The sequence below is a fragment of the Drosophila kikkawai genome, chromosome X (assembly GCF_030179895.1).
Source record: "Drosophila kikkawai strain 14028-0561.14 chromosome X, DkikHiC1v2, whole genome shotgun sequence".
Lineage (NCBI taxonomy): Eukaryota > Metazoa > Arthropoda > Insecta > Diptera > Drosophilidae > Drosophila > Drosophila kikkawai.
The window spans coordinates 28139440-28164950 of NC_091733.1; the positions used below are offsets into that span (position 1 = coordinate 28139440).

The 25511-nt window shown below is 34.8% G+C and overlaps 1 protein-coding gene across 5 annotated transcripts in view; it reads left to right on the plus strand.

The window, feature by feature from the left end:
- Ten-a (tenascin accessory) overlaps positions 1-25511 on the plus strand; it is a 176664-nt gene that overhangs the window by 95509 nt on the left and 55644 nt on the right. For all 5 annotated transcript variants that reach the window (XR_011445486.1, XM_070287770.1, XM_070287771.1 and 2 more), the window contains 4 exons: positions 6666-6974; positions 8782-8888; positions 22210-23430; positions 24091-24285. Coding sequence is in view for 4 of the 5 variants with exons in the window: in XM_070287770.1 (XP_070143871.1) it covers positions 6666-6974; positions 8782-8888; positions 22210-23430; positions 24091-24285 (1832 nt within the window). In the remaining variant the exon portion in view is untranslated. The remainder of the gene's footprint in view (positions 1-6665; positions 6975-8781; positions 8889-22209; positions 23431-24090; positions 24286-25511) is intronic.

The following is a 25511-nucleotide window of genomic DNA, read 5'->3' on the forward strand; positions in this document are numbered from 1 at the left end:
GCATTGTTGGGTTAACTCTCCCCGCAATTTCCTCTTCCCCTTCCCCTTCCTCTTCCCTTTTTAACCCTTGGCGGCTTTCATCGGATTTCGTGTCTCGCACAAAGCGAAAAACTAACAAAAACGCCCACCAAAAACGTGATTTTCGCAAAATTTTCACAGTCACAAACACACACACAGAAAGAGAGAGAGAGACTCTGAAGAAGAGAAAGAGATGGGCAGATAAAAGAAGGGAGAAAGAGGGTAGGGACTATAGGAAGATAAATCCAAACAAAATTACACGCTGTGTGTGAAACGCTGAAAACGTGCTAGAAAAATGAAGCGCGAAATCAATAATAACACACAATAAAAAGGGACAGGCACCGACTGACTAGAAAGAGAGGGCCCTAGTTGAACAGACAGAGAAGGCACAAACAGTGCCACAAAAAGAAAAAGGCTTCATGATATAAGAAAAAAATATAAGAAAATTTTGTAAATAAAATTAGAAATAATTAGTTGTATTTAGTGAGTTTTTTGCTCTTTTAAATATTTCTCTGAACCTGAATTTGAGAGGCAATTAATATTTAAAAATATAAAAAAATTAAGTACAAGTTTTTGACAAAAAAATAATATTTATTAAAATAAAAACTTAAACAAAAGGGGAGCAGAAGATGTGCAGAACGTGAACAAACCCAATTTTCTAATTATAAATAATATAAATAAATTAAAAAATCATTAAAGAAAACTAAAATGTTTAAATAAAATAAAATAAAATAAATGTAATTAAATATTTTAAGGTGTGAACTCAAAGGCTGCACAAAATGAATTGAAGTTTTTAGGGAAGTCAGTTCCTACGAAAGCTTCAGAAGCTAGAAGCAGAAACTGCAAGTCACAAACAGTGATGTTTATCGAAAATGCCAGATAGACAAAATAAGGTCACACTATGTGGCAATTTTAGGCACTTTAATTTCAAATATCTATCGATGTTTTTAGCCAAGTGAATTCCCGACGAGAAAGAAAATATTATTTATCCAAAGAAGAAAAATATTAATAAATATTATTTAATTTTTATAAAAAATATAATATAATTATATTAATAAATTTAGAAATATTCATTATTTTTTATTAATAAAAAAAATATTAATTCATTTATGAAAATATATATAATTATATTAATAAATTTATAAATATTATTTAATTTATAATAATATATAAAAATATGAATAAATATTAATTAATTATTTTAATAATTAAAATAAAATATATTAAATAATTTTTAATAATATATATAGTAGAATTTATAAATTAATAAATATTAATTAATATTTATAATAATAAAAAACAAGACATCCCCCAATTTAGTTAAAATTTTATATTTCCTGTATTAAAACAATTATAAAAAAATTAAGACACATCTTCTATAACACTAAAAACCCCATAAAAACCAGCTGTCATTTGATGAGACACCCAGAAGAGACAGTCCTTCAAATTGAAATCCAAAACATTATTCCCAAATTTTATTTAAAAATGCAGAAAAAAAATTAAGAAAAAAATATATATGCATATATTGTATATGCAATATATACTTTATTTTTTTTTATTTTAACCCACCGGATTTATGTCCCTTTTTGTGGCAAACTATCGCCAGCTCTCCACTTGTTCCCCAGTGCAAAAAACAGTATTTATTATCACAAAGCGGAATAAACAGAAACAGAATTTAATAAAAGCAAAACTTTTTTGCAGCTGCTGCTGCTTGCTGCTGCTGCTGTTGATTGCAAATGAAATGAATATTATTTGATTGAATAACAAGAGCTTCGTCCGGCAAAAAATAATTGCTGGCAATCTTTGTTATGTGTTTGCTTTTAAATCCAAATTAAATTAAACAATCAAGCACACGCGCGGCGGCAACAACAAACTGACATTTTGAGTTACAAAATGCGCTGCACTTAAAAGTATGCAACTCTTTTTTTTATTATTTATTTCGTATTTTTATATATATATTTTGTATTTATTTTTTACGCCACTCCATATGGCGTGTGCACAACTTTCGTCGAGTGTCAGTGGTGGTCGGTCAACGGCAATATTAATGGCAACAACTTTTAGCATATATATATATATAAAGTGGGAAAATGGGTTGGGAAAATGGTTGGGAAAATGGGTGGAGAAAATGGGTAGGGAAAATGGGTGGCGCAGGCAAAACTGCTGCCAAATGTATGCACAGGAAGCATTTGTAACGCGAGGAAGTTCCCTCCATTGCTCTCCGTCTTCATTCTCTTTCCAGTTTACCCCCTCCCCATTTTACCCCCTGCTGGGTTTCCCTAGCCATTTTTCCCCCAAAAACTTTCCCCCAGCTTTGCTTCCGCTACTCCTGCTGTCGCCTGATGGTCAAGCGCGCGCCTCCATTCGCTTTTAGGGTCACGAATTAGGGGTTACTCCTTGAAATCGCCTTTAGCTTTAACTGAATATTAGTAAGGAAATATTTTTTAAGGGTTTAAATAAGTATTAATTACAATAATTCATTTAATTGAATTTAATTTAATTTATTTTTTATCCTATAAAGGAGCAGAAGCATACAAAAAAAAACTTAAAAAATAAACTGAAAAATAGTACAATACCTCTTGAAAATCTATTAAAAAATTCAGCCATATTTTTTTTTATTTATTTATTTATTATACCCTTGCAGGGTATTATAATTTCAGTCAGAAGTTTGCAACGCAGTGAAGGAGACGTTTCCGACCCTATAAAGTATATATATTCTTGATCAGCATCAACAGCCGAGTCGATCTAGCCATGTCCGTCTGTCCGTCTGTCCGTCTGTCCGTCTGTCCGTCTGTCCGTCTGTCCACCTGTCCGTTTCTACGCAAACTAGTCCCTCAGTTTTAAAGCTATCTGAATGAAACTTTGCACATAGTCTTCTATATACTCTCACTGCTATATATGTCGGAACGGGCCGGATCGGACGACTATATCATATAGCTGCCATACAAATGATCGATAAATTTTTAGAAAAAAAATTATAACTTGGATGTTTTTTAACATTTTTGCACCATTTTTTAGATATGGCCATTTTATTTTATTTCTGAATTTTGGTAAAAATTTCACGAAAATCGGACGACTATATCTTATAGCTGCCATAGGAACGATCGGGAAATTAATAGGAAAAAAAATGATAACTTCGTTGTTTTTGAACGTATTTTCATCTACTTTGAGATATAAGCTTATTTTATTATTTTAGAATTTTGGTATAAATTTCATAAAAATCGGACAACTATATCATATAGCTGCCATAGAAACGATCGATAGATGTAGAGAAAATGTAAGGCTGGGAATGTAAAACTGTAACTGTCAAACTGTAAACATAATAAGTATAGGTAAAATGTAATGAAATGATATCTGCAAGGGTATACAAACTTCGGCGTGCCGAAGTTAGCTTCCTTTCTTGTTTTTTTTTAATTCAAATTTAAATATTTATTTTTATGAAAACATCAATAAATTACCAATTTTTTCCAACTGATTTATTTTTAAAATTTGTTTTATTTTATTAAATTTATTTTAAATATTTATTTTTATTAATTAAAATGTAAATATTTATTTTTTATAAAAACATTAACAAATGATACATTTTTTCTATAAAAAACAATCGATAAACCGTTAAAAATCGATAAAAAAAAAATCAACACTATTCTAACTAATATTCTTTTAATTTCTTTTAGTTTATTTATTAATATTTAAATATATTTTTTTACAAAAACCACCAAATTACCAATTTTCCTTATCAAAAAATTCACCCATTTTACTGAGTAACAAACTTGGACCAAAACAAAATGTTGCGTGTTTATTTTGTTTTTTTTTTTTTGTTGTGACTGTTTAAGGGGGCGGTGGACAGGCGGAAGAAGAAGGAGGAGGAGGAGGAGCAGGAGCAGAAGCAGCATGCAGGGCAGACTTCTCGCTGGGCCGCCGCTTGGCAGACTGTTTATGGTTTTTGGCTACAACTTAATTTAAATTGTTTAATTCTATTATTGTTGCTAATAAATCACAGGCACAGCTTGCGTTGCTCGCTGGCTGGCTTAGCATTTGCTAAGCTGGCCCAAAACACACACACGCACACACAGACACATTTGTCTTGTGCCTGCTGCTGCTGGTGTTGTTGTTGTTGTAAGCGGCTTTCGCACTCATTTGGCCCCCGTATTACCCCCCTCTTTCTCCTCCTGTTCCGCCCCCCCAGGGGTGCCATTCATTGTTTCTGCCTCGGCATTGGCACACTTGTGCCGTCCCTTTCCCGCCATAAATTACACAGATCTCTAAGCAAGTTTTGTAGCTAAAAAGTGGAACATTTTAGGCTTGAATTATTTTTTTTTTTAGTTTAGAATATGTCTTAATTTTAGGGGAATTTTTTTTTTAATTTTAAATAGAAAAACTTAAAAAGAGCGAAATCTCGTTTTTCTTGTATAAAATAATTTCAAACTATATTTAAACCAGTCTTAAAATGCCACTGTTATCTTATATTACCTCCCAAAAATATATAAAAAATTAATATATATAAAAAATACTATAAATATCCCAAAGACAGACTACCCTTTGGGGAGTAATTTATAAATTTATATCTAAAAGAGCTAAGCCTGAACTAGCTGAAACTCTTGTTTTATAGGATAAACTCAGCCTTAAAAAAAAAATTCCAGAAAATTCAGAGAGCTAAAATTTCAATGGTCGCAAAAGAAAAAATTTATGAAAAAAAAGAAAACGAAAAAAAATGCAGCAAAAAAATACAGAAGCCCGCACACACAACAACCGCATGTCAAATGCAGGCCAGATCAGAGGCGGAAAATGGGGGCTGTTTTGGGGCGTGGCACACGCTTGACCAACGCTTGACATGGCCATAAATAACAAAGCCAAAATGGCGGCCAAAGCGGAGAGCCGCAGAAAAACCGAAACGAAACGAAAAAAAAAACAAGGAAAACCGAAATACCCCCTAAAAACCAAAGCAGGCCAAAAACCAAAACCCAAAACCCAATACCCAAGCGGAGATCCCCGAATAGAGAGCCAAATGTGATATGTCAAATGCACGCGATGGCAGCTGACGATGAGCCCTGGACAATGGCAATGATGTTGGGTCCGGGGACACCCATAACCCGGAATAAAAATAAGTCAAAGCAGATAAGGTCCTTGAAACAGGGTTAAAACGCGGCCTGAATCAGGGACTGTACGTGGTGGGAATTTTTGAAATTGAAGGGAGTTTTTTTTTTGTTTAGATAAAATCTATAAAAAAAATCTATATTTGTCAATTTTTTGAATACTTACAAATTAATATTTAAATTTCAATTTGAATGTAAGACTTTAAATCATAAAATTTAGGACATTTCTCTGAGCACCTAAAATGTAATATAAAAATTTAAATTTTAAGAAATTCTCTAAGCACTTAAAATTTTAATATTAATGTGAAAATTTAAATCTTAAAATTATAAGAAATTCTCTGAGCGCTTAAAATTTAATATTTACCATTAAAAACTGTGCCAACTGCGTAAATGCCTTTAGCATTCTGGTCTTGGGTTAACAAAAATATTTTTGAGCTACCAAAGAGGCAGGAAAAAAAAAGTTGTAATTTCTGTTGCACACTTGCGGGCGGCGCCTGAAAATGGCATCCACACACACACACAGGGAAGAAAAAAATGCAACAATGGCCGGGACAGGGGCAGTTATCGAGAAATGGCAGCAGCGACTGCATTTCCGCTTAATGTTGAGCGATAATAAAACACAAACAGCAACAAAATGAAACCTTTTCTTTCTCTTTTTGTTTTTTATTTGTCGCCACACAATGGCCACACACACACACACTCGTGCATTGATTTATGTTTTTTAATTTAAAATTTCCGCATCACTTAACCGTTAAAAATAATAATAACAATAACAGAAGCGGCAGCAGCAGCAGCAACAACAATAAGCCTTTTGTCCGCGAGGATGAGATTTAAATATTGCAACAGCGCCAAAAGGAGAGGCCAATGTAGAGCGAAAACTTTTGCACATGTTTTAATTTCCGCATTACAAGCGAGCTAAAAGCACTGGGAGAAAATTTGGGGGATTTTCTTTGCTGTTAATAAAGAGTTTTTAAAGGGAAAACTTTCCATTGGTAATTGAAATTTAAATTGAAAATAATTTTTATAATTAAAAATAATTTATAATAATTTAAAATTTAAATAAATAATTTGTAAAATTAATTTTGAGCAGCTTAATTAATGATTTTAAGTATTTACTGAAACATTATTAAAAAATAAAACAAATAAAAAAATTAATTTAAAAATATAAAATAAAAATAAAATTTAAAAGTAATAAATAAAAATAAATAAATAAATAATAAACAAAAAAAAAAACAAATTTAAAAATAATAAAAATAATATTAATTGGTGCATTTATAATTCGCAACTGGTTCTAGTATCTCCGGAACCAAGAGGTAAAGCTAGTAGTGTGCACTTGTGGTGTTGTGTGTTTGTGCTATTACATGCATAAGTGCTATTAGATGTGTGCTAAGACTTAGTTAGCCTAAAAGTAAGTACATTTTTTTCTTAAAACAAGAAAAAGTGCACTTGAATTAAGAAAAACGCGTTAAGAAAAACATTTTTAACAAATATTTTAAATTTATAAAAAAATATTTTACCAGTGACTGACCCTCGTTTAATTATTATTACCTCTTACAGATTGGGCGGCCACCCACAGCAGATGCCGCAGAGCATGTCAACTGGCAGCAACACAATCGGCCATGGCGGCATCGATCGCGGCGGCGTTGGACTGCCAATGGGCGCTGGAACAATGCCCGGCGGTGTTGGAGGCGGTGGCGGCGGTGGACAGGTGGGCGTAGGCGGTGGCCCACAGGTGGGTCCGCCCGGGAGCGGTAATGGAGGCAACTGCCAGATAAGCGGCTCCCAGCCGCTGGTCATGCCCGGATTCCCGTTGCGTAATTCTCACTCAGCGCATGCACCGCATTATTCGCCATATTCACCATCCAGGTAAGTCATACATATACTATATATATAGATATATATAGTGCTCTTAGTACCTGTTAAAAGAAACCCCTTTACGAGCACCCTGAAACACCCTCACTGCACCTGGCCCGGGGGTCACAGTGAACACTCTCCAAGTGAATGAGCGTTAAATTGAGTGTTCAGCCGGGGTTCAGTGGGGGGGATACGGCTTCCAGTCAAGTGATTTTGCTGAATCACAGGGGCCAAGAATTTAAAAACGATGAATTTCTAGGAGAATTTTATGACTTTTTCTGGACAAAAAGGTTTTTTTTTTTATAAAATTTATTTAAATAGGTTTTGTTAATAAATAAATAACAAATAAGTTTCTTATGTTTTCAAAGCATTTTAAACCCCTCTTTGATTTGTTTATATACATTTTTTGCAACCCCTTGACTCAGCCTTAAAGGCTTGCCTTAGTTAGTAAGTCAAACTGCTGACTGAACTTTTCCCCTGTTAAGCAGAGCTCCCTAGTTAGTGCCTAACTCCTTAAAGAATTTTCCTCGAGGGGGATTTTCCCATTCGCTGCTTGCTCCCCTAGCTCCTGGCTCTCCTGAGTCTCTCCTCCCTTCTGCATTCCGCTTTTCCTACCCCCCCCTCGAGAGTTGAATCACCTTTGAAGGCTCGACTCTCGGACACTTTCGAGTCTAACCCAATTCTGGCCAAGTTTCGAAAGTTGCCAACTCAAGAATTGTTAATTCTCTTTAAGCTGCGACCATGCCGCCTTGTCCTGCGCCCTTTTCTCAGGACCACATTTTCCGCTTTTCTCTCGAGTTTTGTAACTCCCTCCGTCAGCGTTTCGTTCAACTTTTACGCAATTAGAGGCGACCACGCCGAAAGACTTGACAGCTCTGCCTGCGGCGGCTTAGACTTGTTGGCTGTATGTGTGATTAACACCCTTTTTTCGGGTGTGGGGTAGGTGGAAAAGTGTTGGGGGGGAGGGAGCCCTGGTCTTTGTCCTCCGACTTGTGCATCATTTTGCATGCGTTGCCTTTTCGGTTAGAGAGCTTTATTAAAAAAGTTGCCAGCTGTTGCCAGCAGTTGACAAACTCATTGGCGTACTAACTCTGCACTGTCCGCCGTTTTTTCTTTTATTTTTATATTTTTAGAGCGCCTCCGGGCACTTGGAAAAAATATTTTGGTGTTGTTTTGGAGAAAGAAATTTAAGTTTTAATATTATTTTTGTTAAATAAATTCGTATTTCAAGCCTCATTTAGTTTTTCTTCTTATGGTTATATTTTTGAAATGGAAAATAAGGTCACACTGTTTGTGCTGAAAGCTAAGAAACACTTTTTAAGTCAGGTGTAAGGGGTCAATACACTTCTTATCAAAGAGAGTCTAAAATTTGACCATTATTTCTGCCTTAAAATATTTATTTACATTTTTTTATATATTTTTTTAATGGTTTAAGACCATTTTTGCCTTTCTTCCTGACCTTTGGAGTGTTTTAATATATTTTCCCCCTGTGCACTCTCTTGATTTTGCCTGCTCCATGTGTGTGTTTGTTTGGTTGGCTGGTTTCTGTGGTCCTTGTGATATGTCAAGCGTCTAAAGCCACAGGACATGGCGGAGGACACTGGGACAAGCATAGGGACAGGGACATGGAGATAGTGATAGAAGCGAGTGGCTTTATCTATCCCTGTCTTGCGGTCGATCCGCCCCCCCTTTGTTAATTACAAATGCATTGCTCAGTTTGCTTAACGCTATCCCTCACCACCGCAACTATACACATATATATATATATATATAGACCTTATATTTATTCTATTTTCTTTTTTCTTGTGCATCTTTGCAGGTTTCACATAGATAAACGCTGTCAGCACCGATGTTCCTGGAAATGCTTGAGCATCGCCTTAATATTCGTATCCGTCGTCCTAACCGCCATGGTGGCATACTTTGCAGGTAAGCTAACTGCCCATACATATACATATAGATATATGTACATACATATATACGGTTAATGAAAAATACACAAAACATACTCGCGAAGCGTACCTGGGCAAATGTTCGCTCAGTGTACATAAGTGCAAACTACAAACAAGCTATAACAAGGCAAATACATCAAAGTGTTTGCTTTACATTAGCGTTAAATGGTGTTAACTTACACACACATACACACTCGTACTCTAAGAATGGAGCATTGCCCTGGGCAAACATATGCCATATATGTATATACTCTGTGTACATGTATAAGTATGTGTTTTATATATATATATATATATACATGGCATATTCCTGGGCTGCCACAAAATGCTAATTGATAAATGTGCCAACTGATGGTCGGTCGGGTTCCAGCAGCACAATTGACAAGCAATTAGAAACCGCAGCCAACGCTTCGTATTCGAGGTGCAAGTTCGTGGTTTGTCACCCACTAGATCGATGATGATGATGTCACTTGGAGAGGGAGAGGGTTGGGTTTTAGGGGGTGTGAACGAACACTTATAAATTATATTGGAAATGTCTTAAATTAGTTTTGTTTTCGCAAAAGTTTAGAGTTTTTAGCTGATTTTGTGCACATAGCAAGGTCACACTGGTTGTGTTTAGAGTGAACAGCTTAAGGAAATTAAAAAAATTGAAGCTAGAGAAACTTGGCTTTAAAATTAAATATGTTTTGGTATGGGAAAATATTTAAAATTAATTAAAACTTATTTTAAAAATTAAATTCATAGAGAATATAGTCAAAAAAAGGGTTTATTAAAGTCGAATTCAATTTGTAATTGAATTTATTGAATTTATTTATATATTTTCCAAGATTTACTGACCCCTAAAAGTAATTTTAAATATTATTAAAAATAACTATAAATGTCAATTGATTAATACTTTATTTAAATTAGACTTTTAATTTATTTCCGGTTATATAAGTAGTTCCTACTGTTGCTTTTTTCCCCGTTAAATCTCACCTGGATTGATAACAAATATGAAAATGGCTTTTTAATGTTTTTTTGGCAAAAAAGTTGCACTTGCCACATTCCAAGGATGATGATGGTGATGATGATGATGATGCTTCCTGCTTCCCACATCCATTTCCCATTTTCCCCCCCATTCAGTTGGTTGGTTTTTCCTGCTGTTTTTTGTTTACAACTTGATAATTAAACACGTTTTGTGCTGTTGCTGTTGCTGCCTTTCAAATTATATTTACAGGTCAATTTAATTCTTTTTGGCCATTTCTCTTTTCTGCTCTGGCGAACCCTTGGCTTTTCCTCCACTTTAACACTTCCATTTTTGTTCGTGTTTGTTGTTGTTGTTTGTTGTTGTTGTTGTGTTCCTCTGGCAAAAACTTTGCACATTAAAATATGTAAATTTTAATTTGAAACAAAAGGGTTGACGGTTGGCTGTGAGGCGGCAACCCCATCGTTGACGGCAATGGCGACGATGACGACGCCGCCTCAGCCACCTTGCCAGGTCCTCCTAGTTGTCCTTTCTCCTGCTCCATCCCCCCTTCTTTGACAGCTACCCTGCTCGGTCGGTCCTTCTCATCCTCCTTCTCCTTTACTAGAAAATTTTCCTGCGGTGGCCTCTGGTGCCCTGGCATTTTATCTAGTGAAACATTGGCACAACTTTTTGGACACTTTTAGCGTCTGTGCGTCGACATCTGGGCTGCTGGGCAGAGCAGGTTACTTTACCCCTTTTTCTCCACATTTTCCGACACGGGTTTTCCTAGAGTTTTTCTTTCTTTCTTTTTTGTTGTCTGTCTCTTTCTTTTGATAAATCTTACGCGAAGGCATTTAATTTTATGTGGCAGAAATTCTCTTTTTAGTAAAAAAAAATAAGGAAGAAAAGTGCTCCTTGTCGGTTTTGTGAGTGATTTGCGTTCAGGTAAACAAGTTTTCTTTGCTGGAAAACTTGTGAAAATTGTTTATTTATTAATTGAAGGTTGGAATTTATGGGAAAATTAGGTGATTTGAGTTTTTACAAGACAAAATTTGATAGAATTTTGATTTTAGGAGGGGAAAACTATTGATTTAATTATTAATTAATTAATTTATTAAGTTTTATGCTTTTAAATATAGTTTAGAAAATCTAGAAAATTCGTAGGGGGTTTTTAATATTTATTTTTAATAATTTTTTTTATTTATTTTATTGTTTTTGTTAAGTTGTAACATTCAAAATTTCTTGGGATTTTTTTTAAATATAAATAATTTAAAAAATAACAAGTAATTTATATTTTTTAAGTAAAAATTTTAGTTTTTTGCTTCTAAATAAAGTATTATGTTTTCAAAACCTTGAGCATTTCTTGATATTTTATTGAAAACATGAATAAATTTAATAATTAATTAATAAATATATGAAAAAATATATAATAAATGTATTAAATAATTACTAATTTTTTTGAAATAAATAATAAATTTAAATAAGAAATTAAATATTTAATTTATAGATTTATTTCCCATTTTTATACCCTTGCAGGGTATTATAATTTTAGTCAAAAGTGTGTGAAGGAGTCATTTCCGACCCTATAAATCATATATATTCTTGATCAGCATTAAAAGCTGAGTCAATTTTGCCATGTCTGCAAGAAAATTAAAAATTAAATATTTTTTTTAATTTAGTTTAGTTTTATTGTTTAAGGAGGTAAAGAAAAATCGAAAAATTTTAAATTGGTTAAATTTGTAATCTTTATATGCAGATTTATTAACCATAAAAAAACTAACTCAGAACAGCTTTCCAAATTGAATTTAATGCATTTTTGGCTTAGTTATTGAATTTTTAAGCCCTAAAGTGATCATATAAAATTATGAATAAATATTTAAAAATTAATACACCTTAAGGAGTATTATAATTTCAGTCCGAAGACTAAAAATTATAGAAGGACTCATTTCCGACCCTATAAATTATATATATTCTTGATCAGCATTAAAAACAGAATCGATCTAGACATGTTTGCAAGAAAATTAAAATTTTTTATTTTTTTTTTTAATTTTATGTTTAATTTTATTGTTTAAGGAGGTAAAGAAAAATCGAAAAATTTTAAACTGGTTAAATTTGTAATCTTTATATGCAGATTTATTTACCTTAAAAAAACTAACTTAGAACAGCTTTCCGAATTGAATTTAATGCATTTTTGGCTTAGTTATTGAATTTTTAAGCCCAAAAATGATCATATAAAATTATGAATAAATATTTAAAATTTAATACACCTTAAGGAGTATAATAATTTCAGTCCGAAGACTAAAAATCAGGGAAGGACTCATTTCCGACCCAATAAATCATATATATTCTTGATCAGCATTAAAAACAGAATCGATCTAGACATGTTTGCAAGAAAATTAAAATTTTTTATTATTTTTTTTTAATTTTATGTTTAATTTTATTGTTTAAGGAGGTAAAGAAAAATCGAAAAATTTTAAATTGGTTAAATTTGTAATCTTTATATGCAGATTTATTAACCATAAAAAAACTAACTCAGAACAGCTTTCCAAATTGAATTTAATGCATTTTTGGCTTAGTTATTGAATTTTTAAGCCCTAAAGTGATCATATAAAATTATGAATAAATATTTAAAAATTAATACACCTTAAGGAGTATTATAATTTCAGTCCGAAGACTAAAAATTATAGAAGGACTCATTTCCGACCCTATAAATTATATATATTCTTGATCAGCATTAAAAACAGAATCGATCTAGACATGTTTGCAAGAAAATTAAAATTTTTTATTTTTTTTTTTAATTTTATGTTTAATTTTATTGTTTAAGGAGGTAAAGAAAAATCGAAAAATTTTAAACTGGTTAAATTTGTAATCTTTATATGCAGATTTATTAACCTTAAAAAAACTAACTTAGAACAGCTTTCCGAATTGAATTTAATGCATTTTTGGCTTAGGTATTGAATTTTTAAGCCCAAAAATGATCATATAAAATTATGAATAAATATTTAAAATTTAATACACCTTAAGGAGTATAATAATTTCAGTCCGAAGACTAAAAATCAGGGAAGGACTCATTTCCGACCCAATAAATCATATATATTCTTGATCAGCACAAAAAGCGGAGTCGATCTAGCCAAGTTAAGAAGAAAAACATTGAAAATTTTTTTTTTGTATTTTTGAGTTCTTAAAATGGTTCAATTGTCAAAGAAAAAATAGGCAAAAATTTCCAAATTTTAAAATGTGAAATTTAGTATGCAGATTTGTTTATCTGGAAAAAAATAGCACAGAAAAAGCTCTCCGAATTGAATTTGATGATTTTTTGGCTTAGTTATGATGAATTTTTGATTGAATGAAGGATCCTATGGCAAACTGCAAGGGTATACAAATTTCGGCTTCCCGAAGTTAGTTTCCTTTCTTGTCTTACGTAAAATGTATATTTGTGTCTCCAGCTGACAGCTTTTGGCGCTTTATCATCCATCCCCCGGACTTGTTTGTTTGTGCCAAACCATTTCAAATTCAAGCCACTCATCTCGCCCTCTCTCTCACTCTGGGTTTTCCCGCACTTTCTCCTTGATTTTCCCCACCGCCTTTCTCACTTTCTCCCTGCGTTTAATTTATTATCTACGTAGAAGAAGCGGCAGCGGCAGCAGCTGCTTGAGAGTCGGAGGCACTGATTTACAGTTGGCTAAAAGCTGCGGCTTGTTTACGGGGGGGGAAGGAGGATGGAGGAGGGGGTGCCTTGGGGTGGGGGTTGGGCCTCAAGGTTGTTGATGATGGTTTGGGGGGGTGGGGCTGCGGCGGTGTCACACAAAGCATTGCAAGTGAACGAAAACAAATTTACAACACAGCCACGAGTAAGATATATACAAATTTACAAAAATATATATGTATATGTAGATATATATATATGTGTGTGAGGTTCCCCCCCGCAGCCCAGACTTTTTTGGTTTTTTGGCACAAAATGAATTTAAGTTGAAAAGTTGTGAACATTTTGTGGCAGCAGGGGTGGCATTTTTCGGCTGCTGCTGCTGCGTGTGGATTTCACTGATTTAATTGTTGGCAGCAGCCAGGACCAAGCACATGCTGGAAATTTATCTTTTAAAAATAATGTATTAATTTTTGTGGCGCCCCTCGCTCTCTCTCACAGCTTCCAGTCTGCGGGAAAAACTTAGCCCCCATTCTAACCGCCATAAACTCATTTGTGTAAAAAGCTTTTGTGAGAGACTGTATGTGTGTGTGTGTGGTAAATGAATTTACGCTTCGCCTCTGTCTTTTCACGCTTATTTGGGGGTCGTTTTATGGTTGAATAGTTTTTCGTGTGTGTGTGGGGGCCCAAGACACAGGACTAACAGGTGAACCAGAAATGAGTTTATATAAATATATGTTTTTTTTTTTTTGCTAATATCTTGTGCCCCCCCTGTTTGCACAATAATTTTCTATTAATTAAGCGAGAAAGTGTGGATTTTAGCAAACACTTGAGGGTGCCTTTTTGAGTTATTTAAAAATATTTTCAGATATATACAGCTACATATATGTACATATGTATATATGTATATACCCAGCCATCTCAGGATCCATTGTCAGTTAATTAACAGACTGACAAGCTGCTCTGCCTTGTGTGCTGATGCTGCTCCTGCTGCTGTATGTTGTTTGCCTTGTCAGCCTCTCCACGAGTTGTTCTCTTTAATTTGATTTGCATATGGCAAATGGCCACGCCTCCCCCCCAAGACAAACAATCGCCCCAATTGATGATAATGATGATGAGATGATGGAAGATAGGCCAAGGCGTAAATTAACACAAAAAGCTGTGAAAATAAGGCTGAAATATTTTTTTAAAAGTGAAATGAGGGATTTAAGGCAAGCTAAGGGGTTGGATATTGGGTTTATAATGAAGAAAATTAATAAATAATTTATAAAAATTCCTCAGGGAATTTAAAAAAATATATATTTTGTATAAAAAACTGCAGAATTTCCATTTGAAAAGAAATCAAGTATACGACTGCAAGTATAAGCTAGTATATACAAATATAAGCAAGTATAAACAAGCATAAACAAGTCTAAACAATTCTACAAAAATACGACTGCAAATTTCCATTGCCTACTTACGGGGGCTGAGGGAAACGAGAGTCTAAATAGCTATGAAATAAGTTTAAAGGGTGAGTTATAAGCCTTAAAAATTATTAAATTAATAAAAAGAGTATTTTAATTTGTTAAATAATATTTTAAAATAAATTTTAGACTCATAAATAACAAAGAAACAGCACAATTTAGCTTTCAAAAGAAATCAAGTATACGACTGCAATTTTTCATTGCCTACTTTTTGGGGTAAGGTAAAATAAGGCTTCAAAGGCCATAAAACAAGTTAAAAATGCAAATAATTAAATAAACAAGCTAATAAAACATGGCTAATTGCCAAAAACAAATGCAGATAATTAAAGAAACACAAAAATAAATAAAAATAGTTCTTAAGAAATATTTAAAACCACATTTAAGTAAGCAGTAAAAAGTCCCTTAAATCAGCCCATCATATTGTTTGGAAAATTCTTATAGCAGACACCAGCACATATAGCATTCTGATCTCAGCATGCAGCTGTCATATCTGTACCGATAATCGGCCGCAATGTCAGCAGTGTGCAAAAGGAGAGACAAGTGCAACCGCAGCAGCAGCAGCAACCGCCCATAAAGTTGCATAAATGTTTGCCCAGCGATTTACAAATGTGCCACTTTCTATCACAACAAAAGCAGCACAAGAGAGAGAGAGAGAGAGAGAGAGAGAGAAGGAGATAGTCACAGAGAAAGAGACAAAGACAGAGCCACAGACAACCAAACAGACAGACAGACATATAGACAGACAGACAGCAGTTAATATGCTTGACTGGCAGCTGGCTCTTTCAGGATGCGCATTGCAGTAGTTATCGGAAATAGGTTAATCGATTTTTAAGCGGATAACTATCGGAAACTCATTCGATATGCACTGTTTCACAGCCCAGCTGGAGGCCGGACGGACTTTAGCTACCTCTATGGGGGTTACACTAACAGAAAAATATGGTATATAGTTGAGATAAAAATTAAAGGGTTTTAAAATTGATTAATTAATATTAAATAATTTTTAATTAATATTAATATTTATATTTTATGAATAAAATAAAAGTAATAATTTATATAAAATATAATAATAATAATAAAATAAAATTAATAATTTATATAAAATAATATAATAATAATAATATAATAAAATTAATAAGTTATATAAAATAATATAATAATAATAATATAATATAATATTTTTATAATAAATCACTTGGTTATAATTCCCAACTAATTATTCTAAATATATTTTTTTTTTTTTCGATTTTTTACTTTTTATTCCTTTTTTTTGAAGTGCCTTTGGCCAGTGCCAAATGGCCAAGTGCGTTCGTGCATCCATCTGTGTGGAAACTCCATAGCCATAGCCCTCTTGATAAGCCCCTCTTGCTGCACATCACCCCTGACCACCCACACCGCCTCCTCTGCGTGTGTGTGTGTGGTTGCATGCCTTACTGCCCTGCTGCTTTTGTTGCCTTTACTATTTTACTATGACCCCATGGGGCTTATTCTGTGCTGTCCTGCGTTCTGCTTTCCATCTGAGTTTTTCACCCACCCAACTGACCCAAACTCCTCCTGTCCCCCCCCCCACTCCTTTAACATCTTATCGGCGTTGTCATTTACAGCAGCTGGCCTTGTAGTTTATGCGATTTTATTTTCATTTCACTTTGCGTTGCGGTTTGCTGGAAATTTAATTTGTTGCTGCCTTTGGCTCTCTGTGTTGCGGTTTTTCTCATCGCCACCCCAAGAGCCACGCCCCCAGCTTAAATTAGATGCACTGTGAGGAGGGGGCGAAGTTGCCCGAAAATTGCAATGTATCTGGGAGTATATATATATATATATATATAAATATATATATAGGTATCTATGGGATATTCAGCCGTGTTCTTAGCTGACCATAAGCCGATTATGCCAGCAGTTATTACGGCAACAACAGCAGGAGGAAGCCGTCGTCTTGGTTGCTCGAAAGGTAACTAACTAACTGAGTAACTAACTAACAGGGTTTGGCCCCTAAGTAGTAGGGTTAATTACTCACTCAGCAGCGATTGAGAGAGGGAGAGGGTTCTGTGGCGAAAAATTGGGAGTCCTGGTTGATACAATTGTTAGTTTTAGGTGGGAGTTTGAGATCATTTTAAAGGGTCTTTGTTTGGTTTTTAAAGGGAAATATAATTCAAGACTAAGTTAATACAATTTATTGTTAATTTATTGAGTTACTACTCTTAATTTTTATATTTTTTTTAATTTTCCTTAGGTAAATGTCCTTCTCAAAAAAATGTAGGGAATTTCTTAATATTTTTCCAGATAATTTTAAATAATTTTTGTTTGGTTTTTAAAAGGAAATATAATTCAAAAAATAAATATAATAAATTATTTATTGCCTTACTTCCCTTAAATTGATTGTTATATTATTTCCATTAAACCTTACACTAAATATCCTTAAAAATTCCCAAGAAATGTTACTTTTACTTTTCTTATATTTCTTACTTACAAAACATTTGAATTGAATATTTTCCTTGAAAAAAACTGACAACACATTCTCATCGTTTTCGTTTCGGTAATTGACTTTCGTCCTGGCTATTTTTCAATTTCAGCCATAGACAAACGCCAAAACCGCAATGTGTCCTGTCAAATGCACAACAAAACAGCACAACAAAACGCTGTCCGATTCCGGGGGCTTCACTGTACCCAGGCGAGCTGCCAATTAGTGAATGGAATTGTTCATTTTTCTGCGGTTTCCTTCTCTTTTGTATGTGCCCTGGCTAGCCCAGCCTAGCCTAGCCTAGCGAATTATGCAAAGCACTCGGAAATTGTCCTGCTCGCATTTTGTGTTTCCTTTTTCCTCATTTTTTGTTTTTGTTTTCGTGTTGTTTTTGTTGTATTTTTGGGTAAATGGTGGATGTAAATGGTAGATGAAAAATGGTAAATGGTAAACATGCCCAGAGGGGGAGGGAGGGCGTGGCCAAGCGGAGGGGCCAATCATCCGGAAATGCGAACGTCACGCACAACCGCAACAAAGAAAGTCAATTAGCAATGGACGAGAATTGAGGCGAAAATTCCGAGCCAAAGAATGTGTGTGTGTGTGTGTGTGTGCCAGTGTGTGCTTGTGTGTGTTTGGCTCCTCCGCAAAAACATGAGAAATTTGAGGAAAACACACACCAAAAACACAGGCGGTTTCAATTAATGCGTTGGCATTAAAATCATTTAAAATAAAGGAGGAAAAAGGCGGTGAAATTTAGAAATGGAATCAATTTTCTGTTTAAAACTTGAAAATAATAAAGGGAGGCTAGGAAGCTGTAGAAGAAAATGTTTGAAAATAATTGAAAAAATATTAATTTGAAAAAAATGGTATGATATCGATAAATATTGAAAATGCCGATAATATTTATCGAAAAAAAAAAATATTTCTAAAAAAATATCGGTAAAAGCTAAAGTTTTTTTTAAAGTTAAAAACAAGAGAGGTTATTTTTATGTGTTCCATAAGCATATAAAAATACTACATAAATATTTAATATATTTTAAATATCGTTTTATATCGTTATATATCGATTTGCTTATATTTTGCCATCCTTTAAAACTGCAAATTTTACCAAATAAAATGAAGCTTTTCTGTGGGAATCCTGTGCAGAAGTCCAGAAAACATATTGAAAGACATTTCAATTTAAATTACACAAAACAAAACAAAACGAAATGCACACACACACACTGGCACACTTGCACACACACACACACACACACACACACACACGAAAAAGGACATTTGTCACTGGCAGCTGTAATGGCCAGAGGGCGTGGCGCCGCCTTTCTATCGTCTCTCTCTCTCCCCTCAGCCAAAGGTGTGCGCATGTCGTTTAAATAAATTATTTTCCTCAAGGAAGTGCAATTAAGAAAATGTTTCATAAATTTTCCTGCCTCTGGAAAAGCCCTGACCCTGACACTGGACTCTTGGACTCTGGGACTCTTGGACATGGCCCTAGTTTTCGGTGATGTCGTCGTAGTTTTCTAACCCGGCTGGAGCAATTAGGCAAAAGTGTGGCCAGGGCCAAGACCTGATGATGTGTCTCATTAGTCGAGAACTCTTTTATTCATGGCCTGGCTAGCTAGGTGTATACGAGGGCAGCGGGGGGAGAGCTTCTAAAGTTATTGCCCACTTCGCAGGAGGCGGAAATAATTAATCGAACACATCCGTTGCACACCCTTTGAGCCTTTCAGCCAAAGGCAGCAACTGGAGCAGAACTCACTCGAGTGGGTCTAAAAATAAAGCCAAAGGAGTGCTCTGTGTGTGTGTGTGTGTTATGTGGGGAAAATGGAAAAATGCTAAAAAAATAAAAAAAAGAAAGTTAAACAAGAAGTGGAGGGGAGTGGGGGGAGAAATCGAGGAAATCGAGGGCGGCATATGTCACACTAATGATGTGCAGATGCACCGCAATAAAATATATAACAATTTTATGGTTTTTTTTATGAGGATTTTAGGTCTGTTTTTAAGGTTTATTAAAAGTAAAATAAAAAGTCAGAGAATTAAATGGATTTTCTATATTTTATATATTTTAATAATTTTAATATACACAAATTATAGTAAAATTAGTATATATACTACATATGGTATTTATATGTAATTATTTAAAATATGTAAGAATAACCTTTTATATATATTTTTTTATATTTTATATATATTTTTTTATATTTTCTATATTTTTTTTATATTTCCTATATTTTTTTTATACTTTCCATATTTTTTTTTTTATATTTTCTATATTTTTTTAAAACGTTTTATATTTTTTTTTATATATTTTCTTTATATTTTCTATATTTTTGTTAATATTTTCTATATTTTTTTTATATTTTATATATATGTTATAAATTTTATATATATTTTTTTATTTTCCTCTCTGTCTCCCCCCTAAGATGTCTAAAAAAATGTATACAACTTTAGCTTGGCTTCTTTGCTAGTCTCATAAAAAAAAAGAAAACTAACTAAACAACAATTAGCGAGAGTAAAAACACGGGAGGGGTGGTAATGAATGGATCTATATATATTTTGTGGGGGGGAAAACCAAATTGTAATCAAATTTAATTGGTGCACAAGAAACAACCGTTTGAAGGGGGGATGGGAAACCCGAAACCAAAACCCAAAAGAAGGCCAGGAAATTCTCCCATTGTTTGTTATTATGGAGAGGGGGGTTTGGCCAGGCCAGGCCAGGACACTCGAATGAAAAGCTTGTTAACTTAATAGAACCAACTGGGCCGAGGAGAGCTCTTAATTTATTAATGATACCCGCCGTATTCCTTCAATATTCTCCTTATTTTCCCTTGAATTGGTTTTGTGTCCTGTTCCTGGAATTGAAATTGGAATCGGTAGCCAGTATATATTTATTTGCACTGTATATAGACTCTATTTATATATGTATGTATAAAGCCATGTCGAATATGTCCCATTAGCATAATTTCGATCGATATACCGCTTTATGGTTAATTGCTCGCCAGGGTTTTTCCTGTGAGATGATTTGAGCCACTCGATGATGGTTGGGTGGGTGTCTGGTGATTGATGACGCGATTGAAGCTGTCAGAAAAATTAACAAAAAAGAAAAAGGGTGTACTAAAAATACATCATTGGGAATCCTTCAGTTTCAGGCAAATTCTCTAGGGTAAAGGTTTAGCTACAAGAATTTTCTTAGGGGATAGAAAATATTTTACAAATCTGAAATTAATTTTTTCTTAGGTTTATAAATATATTTAATAATTAATTTAAGTAAAATTTAAAACGGAAAATAATATTTTTAAAATATATTAAATAAGCAAAAATAGGGGGTTCCAAAAAAAATTCGCCAGAAATAACAAGAAAGGGGATAGAAAATATTAAAGATTTGAAATCAATCTTTTATTTGGTTTGGAAAATTATAAATAAATTTATTAGCACATTAAATAATTTATTTAAACAATAATTAAACCAGAAAATATATTAAATAATAAATAAGTAGTTTAAAAAAAATCCTACTAAAGAACTTGCAAGCTTAAGCCAGTTTTTTCAGCTTCAGTCCTTCAATCATTTGGCTCGATTTTTTTTTTTTCGCATGTCCTGCTGGCCAGGTCCTGGACCTGCTGGCGCCGCATTCCCACTGCCAAATGGCCATAAATTGCTGGCCATAGTTATCGATAAACGATAGCCAGGACCTGCCTCCATTTTGCCCAAGCAAAATGCAAACGTGTTAACAACGGCCACTTTCTCTGTGTGTGTGTGTGTGTGCTTGTGTGTGTGCTGGTGTGCTAGTGTGTGGGGTAGTTTTTGATTTATACTCGTGTGCATATTAATATGGCGTTAAAATATGATGCCAAAATTTATGTGTGAAAAACAGGGCGGTGCAGCAGCTGAAGCCACCAACTACAGCACCACAGAAGACATTATTGCGATTCTCTTGGCCCGAATGGCAGCATGAGGACCAAAATTTATTACCATCTCTCTCTACGCTGGCTCTTCTCTCTCTTTCTGTCTCTCTGTCTCCGTCTCTGTCGATTTATGGGCGCACATTTGGCCAAAGCCGAATCGAAAATCCAGCCAAGACGAACGCAAAGCAGCAGCTATATGCTGTTTCATCGGAACAGGCATAATTCAGAACCTTAATTGCACTTTTTGACGCAAGAAATATTCAATATATATATATATTTTATAAAATGTCTATAAATACAAGGAGACATTCATTATTTTAAAATTTAAATTTGCATTATGACAAGCTGATATAATGGCTATAGGTGGCGATATAATGGAATTGCATTTAATATATTTAAATAATCGATAAATCAATATTTAGTTAAAGCATAAATATATTTTTGTCAATTGAATATAATTATTTAATTTCAAATGCATTTAAAAGTCGATGCTTTTAAATCTTAAATATACTTAGGAGGCCAAAATATCGATTTCCTAGATAAATATCGATATACAAAAAAAAATTTGTTTATCGAATTGAAACATCTAAATAACACAAAAAAGTGGCAGAAAAAATCACTAATAATCGGTATTATCGATATTTCGATAAAATATAAATTTCTAAAAAATTTCTTAATATCGATAAACATCAAAAAAATTTAAAAAACAATTTTCAAGTCTATACAAAAAGCGTATTTTTCAGCATATGAATAATATTAATAATAATATCCATGTTTATATAATAAATATCGATAATAATAATAAACTTAATTTCTTTGCTAGATCATTTTCTAATCTCCTTTCCCCCCCCCCCCCCCCCCCCCCCCCCTTTTTTCTGATCCCTTGCAGCAGTCAACTCAATGAAGCCGAACATGGACAGCACCAACTGCATCCTAGTGCAGGACGTCAAGTCACAGCCCCACGACCTGCGCGGCGGCCTGGCCAAGGCGAATGAGAAGGGTGTGGCCACCGCCTATCCCACAGAGGAATCGATCCAGACCAGCACCTCGGACCACAATCACAACCATCAGAACGGGTTGAATGCGGCGTCGGGTAACAATGGAGTTGGCGGAGTCGGTGGCAATGCGGGCATTCAGCAGCAACTGCTGCTGCAACAACAGCAGCCGCATTCGATTAACCAGCCGCTGACACCGTTGGATGCCACGAATACCCAGCTGCAGGATCACCAGCAACTCACCTACGGCGGCGGCATAGCCGGCTCAAACGGTGGCCTAAATGGCGGACTGGGCGGTGGTCAGCTGCTGCAGCCAAACGGAGGACTGGCTGGCGGCCATCATCACCATCAGGCGCTGCAGCCGCAGCTTGGCGGCGTCGTCGAGCTGAAGGAGTTCAACGAGGCCTACCATGCCACCATACCCGCCTATCAGTTCTGGACTTTGGAATTCCGCAACAAGCATCCGGCCTTTATCAGATTCAACTTTACTTTGCCCTGGGGCGCCCACTTTGCGGTCTATTCCCGCCGCAATGTGGCCCCGTCCGTGACGCAGCATGATTTTGTGGAGTTCATCAAGGGCGGACGTCTTGATAGCCATTTGCGACATCGTCGCAGCTCCAACGGATCCATGAACTCCATTGCCGCCGGTGGCCAACAAGATGTGGAACTGTTTCGTGAGGAGGAGCGCGACCGGAGTCGTCTACTGGAAGAACACGATCGAGAGGACTCCGAGCTGGATGAGAGCCACAGCTTTGAATCGAGTGAGGCCTACGATGTGGAGACACCGCTAGATACGGCCAAGCAGCATCTGCAGAGGATCGGCAAGCCGCAGGGTAGCCATTGGCTCAATAAGAGATCCGCTGGCGATGCCGGTCTGCCCGCTCTCGATGTGGACGCCATGACGGTGAATGTGTCCCTGCTGCAGTATCTGGATACGGGTCTATGGTTCATATCGGTCTATAACGATGAGTTGGTTGCCCATTCGGTGTCCCTGCTGGCCGAGGAGGCCGAGGGTGTTAGCACCACCTGTCCGAATGATTGCTCTGGACGTGGCAGCTGTTACCTGGGCAAGTGTGACTGCATTGATGGCTACCAGGGCGTGGATTGTTCGAAGAGTAAGTGTTAAAGTTATTTTATGGGGTTAATTATTTAGGTTAAGTTTTAGTTTTTTGGGTGTTTTGATTTTACCAGTCTTTTTTTCCTTTTTTTTTTTTCTCGTTATAATTTGTTAATATTCTATTGTTGTTATATTGTGGTTGTACTGTTGTGGTATTGTTGTAGTGTTGTTGTAATATTGTTGTAATATTGTTGTTGCATTGTAATATTGCTGTTGTATTGTTGTAATTTTGTTGTTGTATTGTTGTAATTTTTAATACAACTATAGTTTTATTTTTTCTATTATTGCACTGTTTTCTAAAGATTTTTTTTAGTTTGTAGTGTTGTTGTATTGTTGGAATATTTTAGAAATATTTTTGTAATGTAGTGATATGTTTTTTTAGTATTATTGGAGTACTAATTATGTAGGGTTGACGAATTTATTTGTATTATTATTGTTAAATTGTGGTATTACTTGTTGTTATTGTTGTAGTATTATTTTAATCGTATTTTGGTATTATTTTGTATATTTTTTTTAGTATTATTTTACCTTTATCAAGAGCCTCTTTTCCTTTTGATTTTATTTTATTTTCCCACAGACTGACCCCAAAACTCGCCGGGTTTTTCTTGTTTTTTGTTAAGCTTTTTCACTAATTTTGTACCATTTTCCATTTTTACAGGCGTCTGTCCCGTCCTGTGCTCGGCCCATGGACACTATGGCGGCGGTGTTTGCCACTGCGAGGAGGGCTGGAAGGGCGCCGAGTGCGACATTCCAGTGGGCGAATGCGAGGTGCCCAATTGCTCCAGCCATGGACGCTGCATCGAGGGCGAATGCCACTGCGAGCGTGGATGGAAAGGACCCTATTGCGATCAACGTAAGTGTCAAGGACTTTTTTTTTTTCAAAAAATACACTAAAATGTAAGAGGGGTTTATTCATTAAATTTTAATTAAATTTAAATTTAAAAAGACAGAAAAATAGAGATTGGTAAAGTCTTACTCTTCGAGTTCCCTCTAGTATTTTTTTTTAAATATATATTTTTTTTATATTAATAGCTTATTAATTTTCGCTCAGTGTTTGCCTTCCGCTGACTTGGCATAAAAATGCTAAAATTATTTATTTGCCTTGTTTGCAATTTGGAGCCAGGCCTCTCGGTTCCGGGGCCATGTTGACACTGCCCGATAAGGACACCACAGAGCCTTGGACAAGGACACGTGGTGGACGTTGGGCAAAAAGGGACCCAACGACAACGTCGACGGTCCAAGTGGATGCCAAAATATTTCAGTTATTATGCCGACACCTCCACCGTTCCTCTTCTACCCAAAAAAATATACAAAAAAAAATATTCTGGCCCCCGAAAATTGACAAAGCGAAAGAAGCAAAGAAATGCCAACAATTTTTACCAACTCTTCGCACGGAGATAACTTTGAATTAGCTTAAAAGCAGGCAACGAAAGCCGAGAAGCATTTTAAAGGGGAAAAAACAGGACAGGGAAAAGCTGTAAAAACAAAGAATTGTTAAATAATTTGTCAGCCAAGAGAGGGAATTTGACAGAAACTAAAAAAAATGGGTAATGGTGTGGGAGATATACTTAAAAAATAATTTTAAAAGGTTTCACTTTTATACTTATTTATTTTAAAAATTAATAAAAGTTATAAGATTTGATTTATAGCAAATTTTAAATTTAATTAAAATATATGCTCACAAGAAATTTCATAAACAAATTCAGGTTGTATTTTATACTAAAAAACCCATATACCTTGTCGTAAAAGTAGCACAAAAAATGGCACATAAAATATGCAATATGCAACAATACGTGGAATGTGTCTGTGTTTGCTGTACGTTTCGTTTCGTTTCTTTTTTTTCACATTTTTTTTTTATGTACTTAAATATGGGAGAGAACCCTGAGACCCTTGGCATACACAAACAAAAACAAACAGGGACAAACAACAAACAGAATCCGAAACAGAAACAGAAGCCAGAAAATACAAAAAAAAAAAAAAAAAAACAGAGAAAATGTCAGAAGTAAAGGAAAAACCGTTGAGCAAACATAAAACGTATAAAATCGAATTTATATGTCGAGAGCATATTTCTCATACACG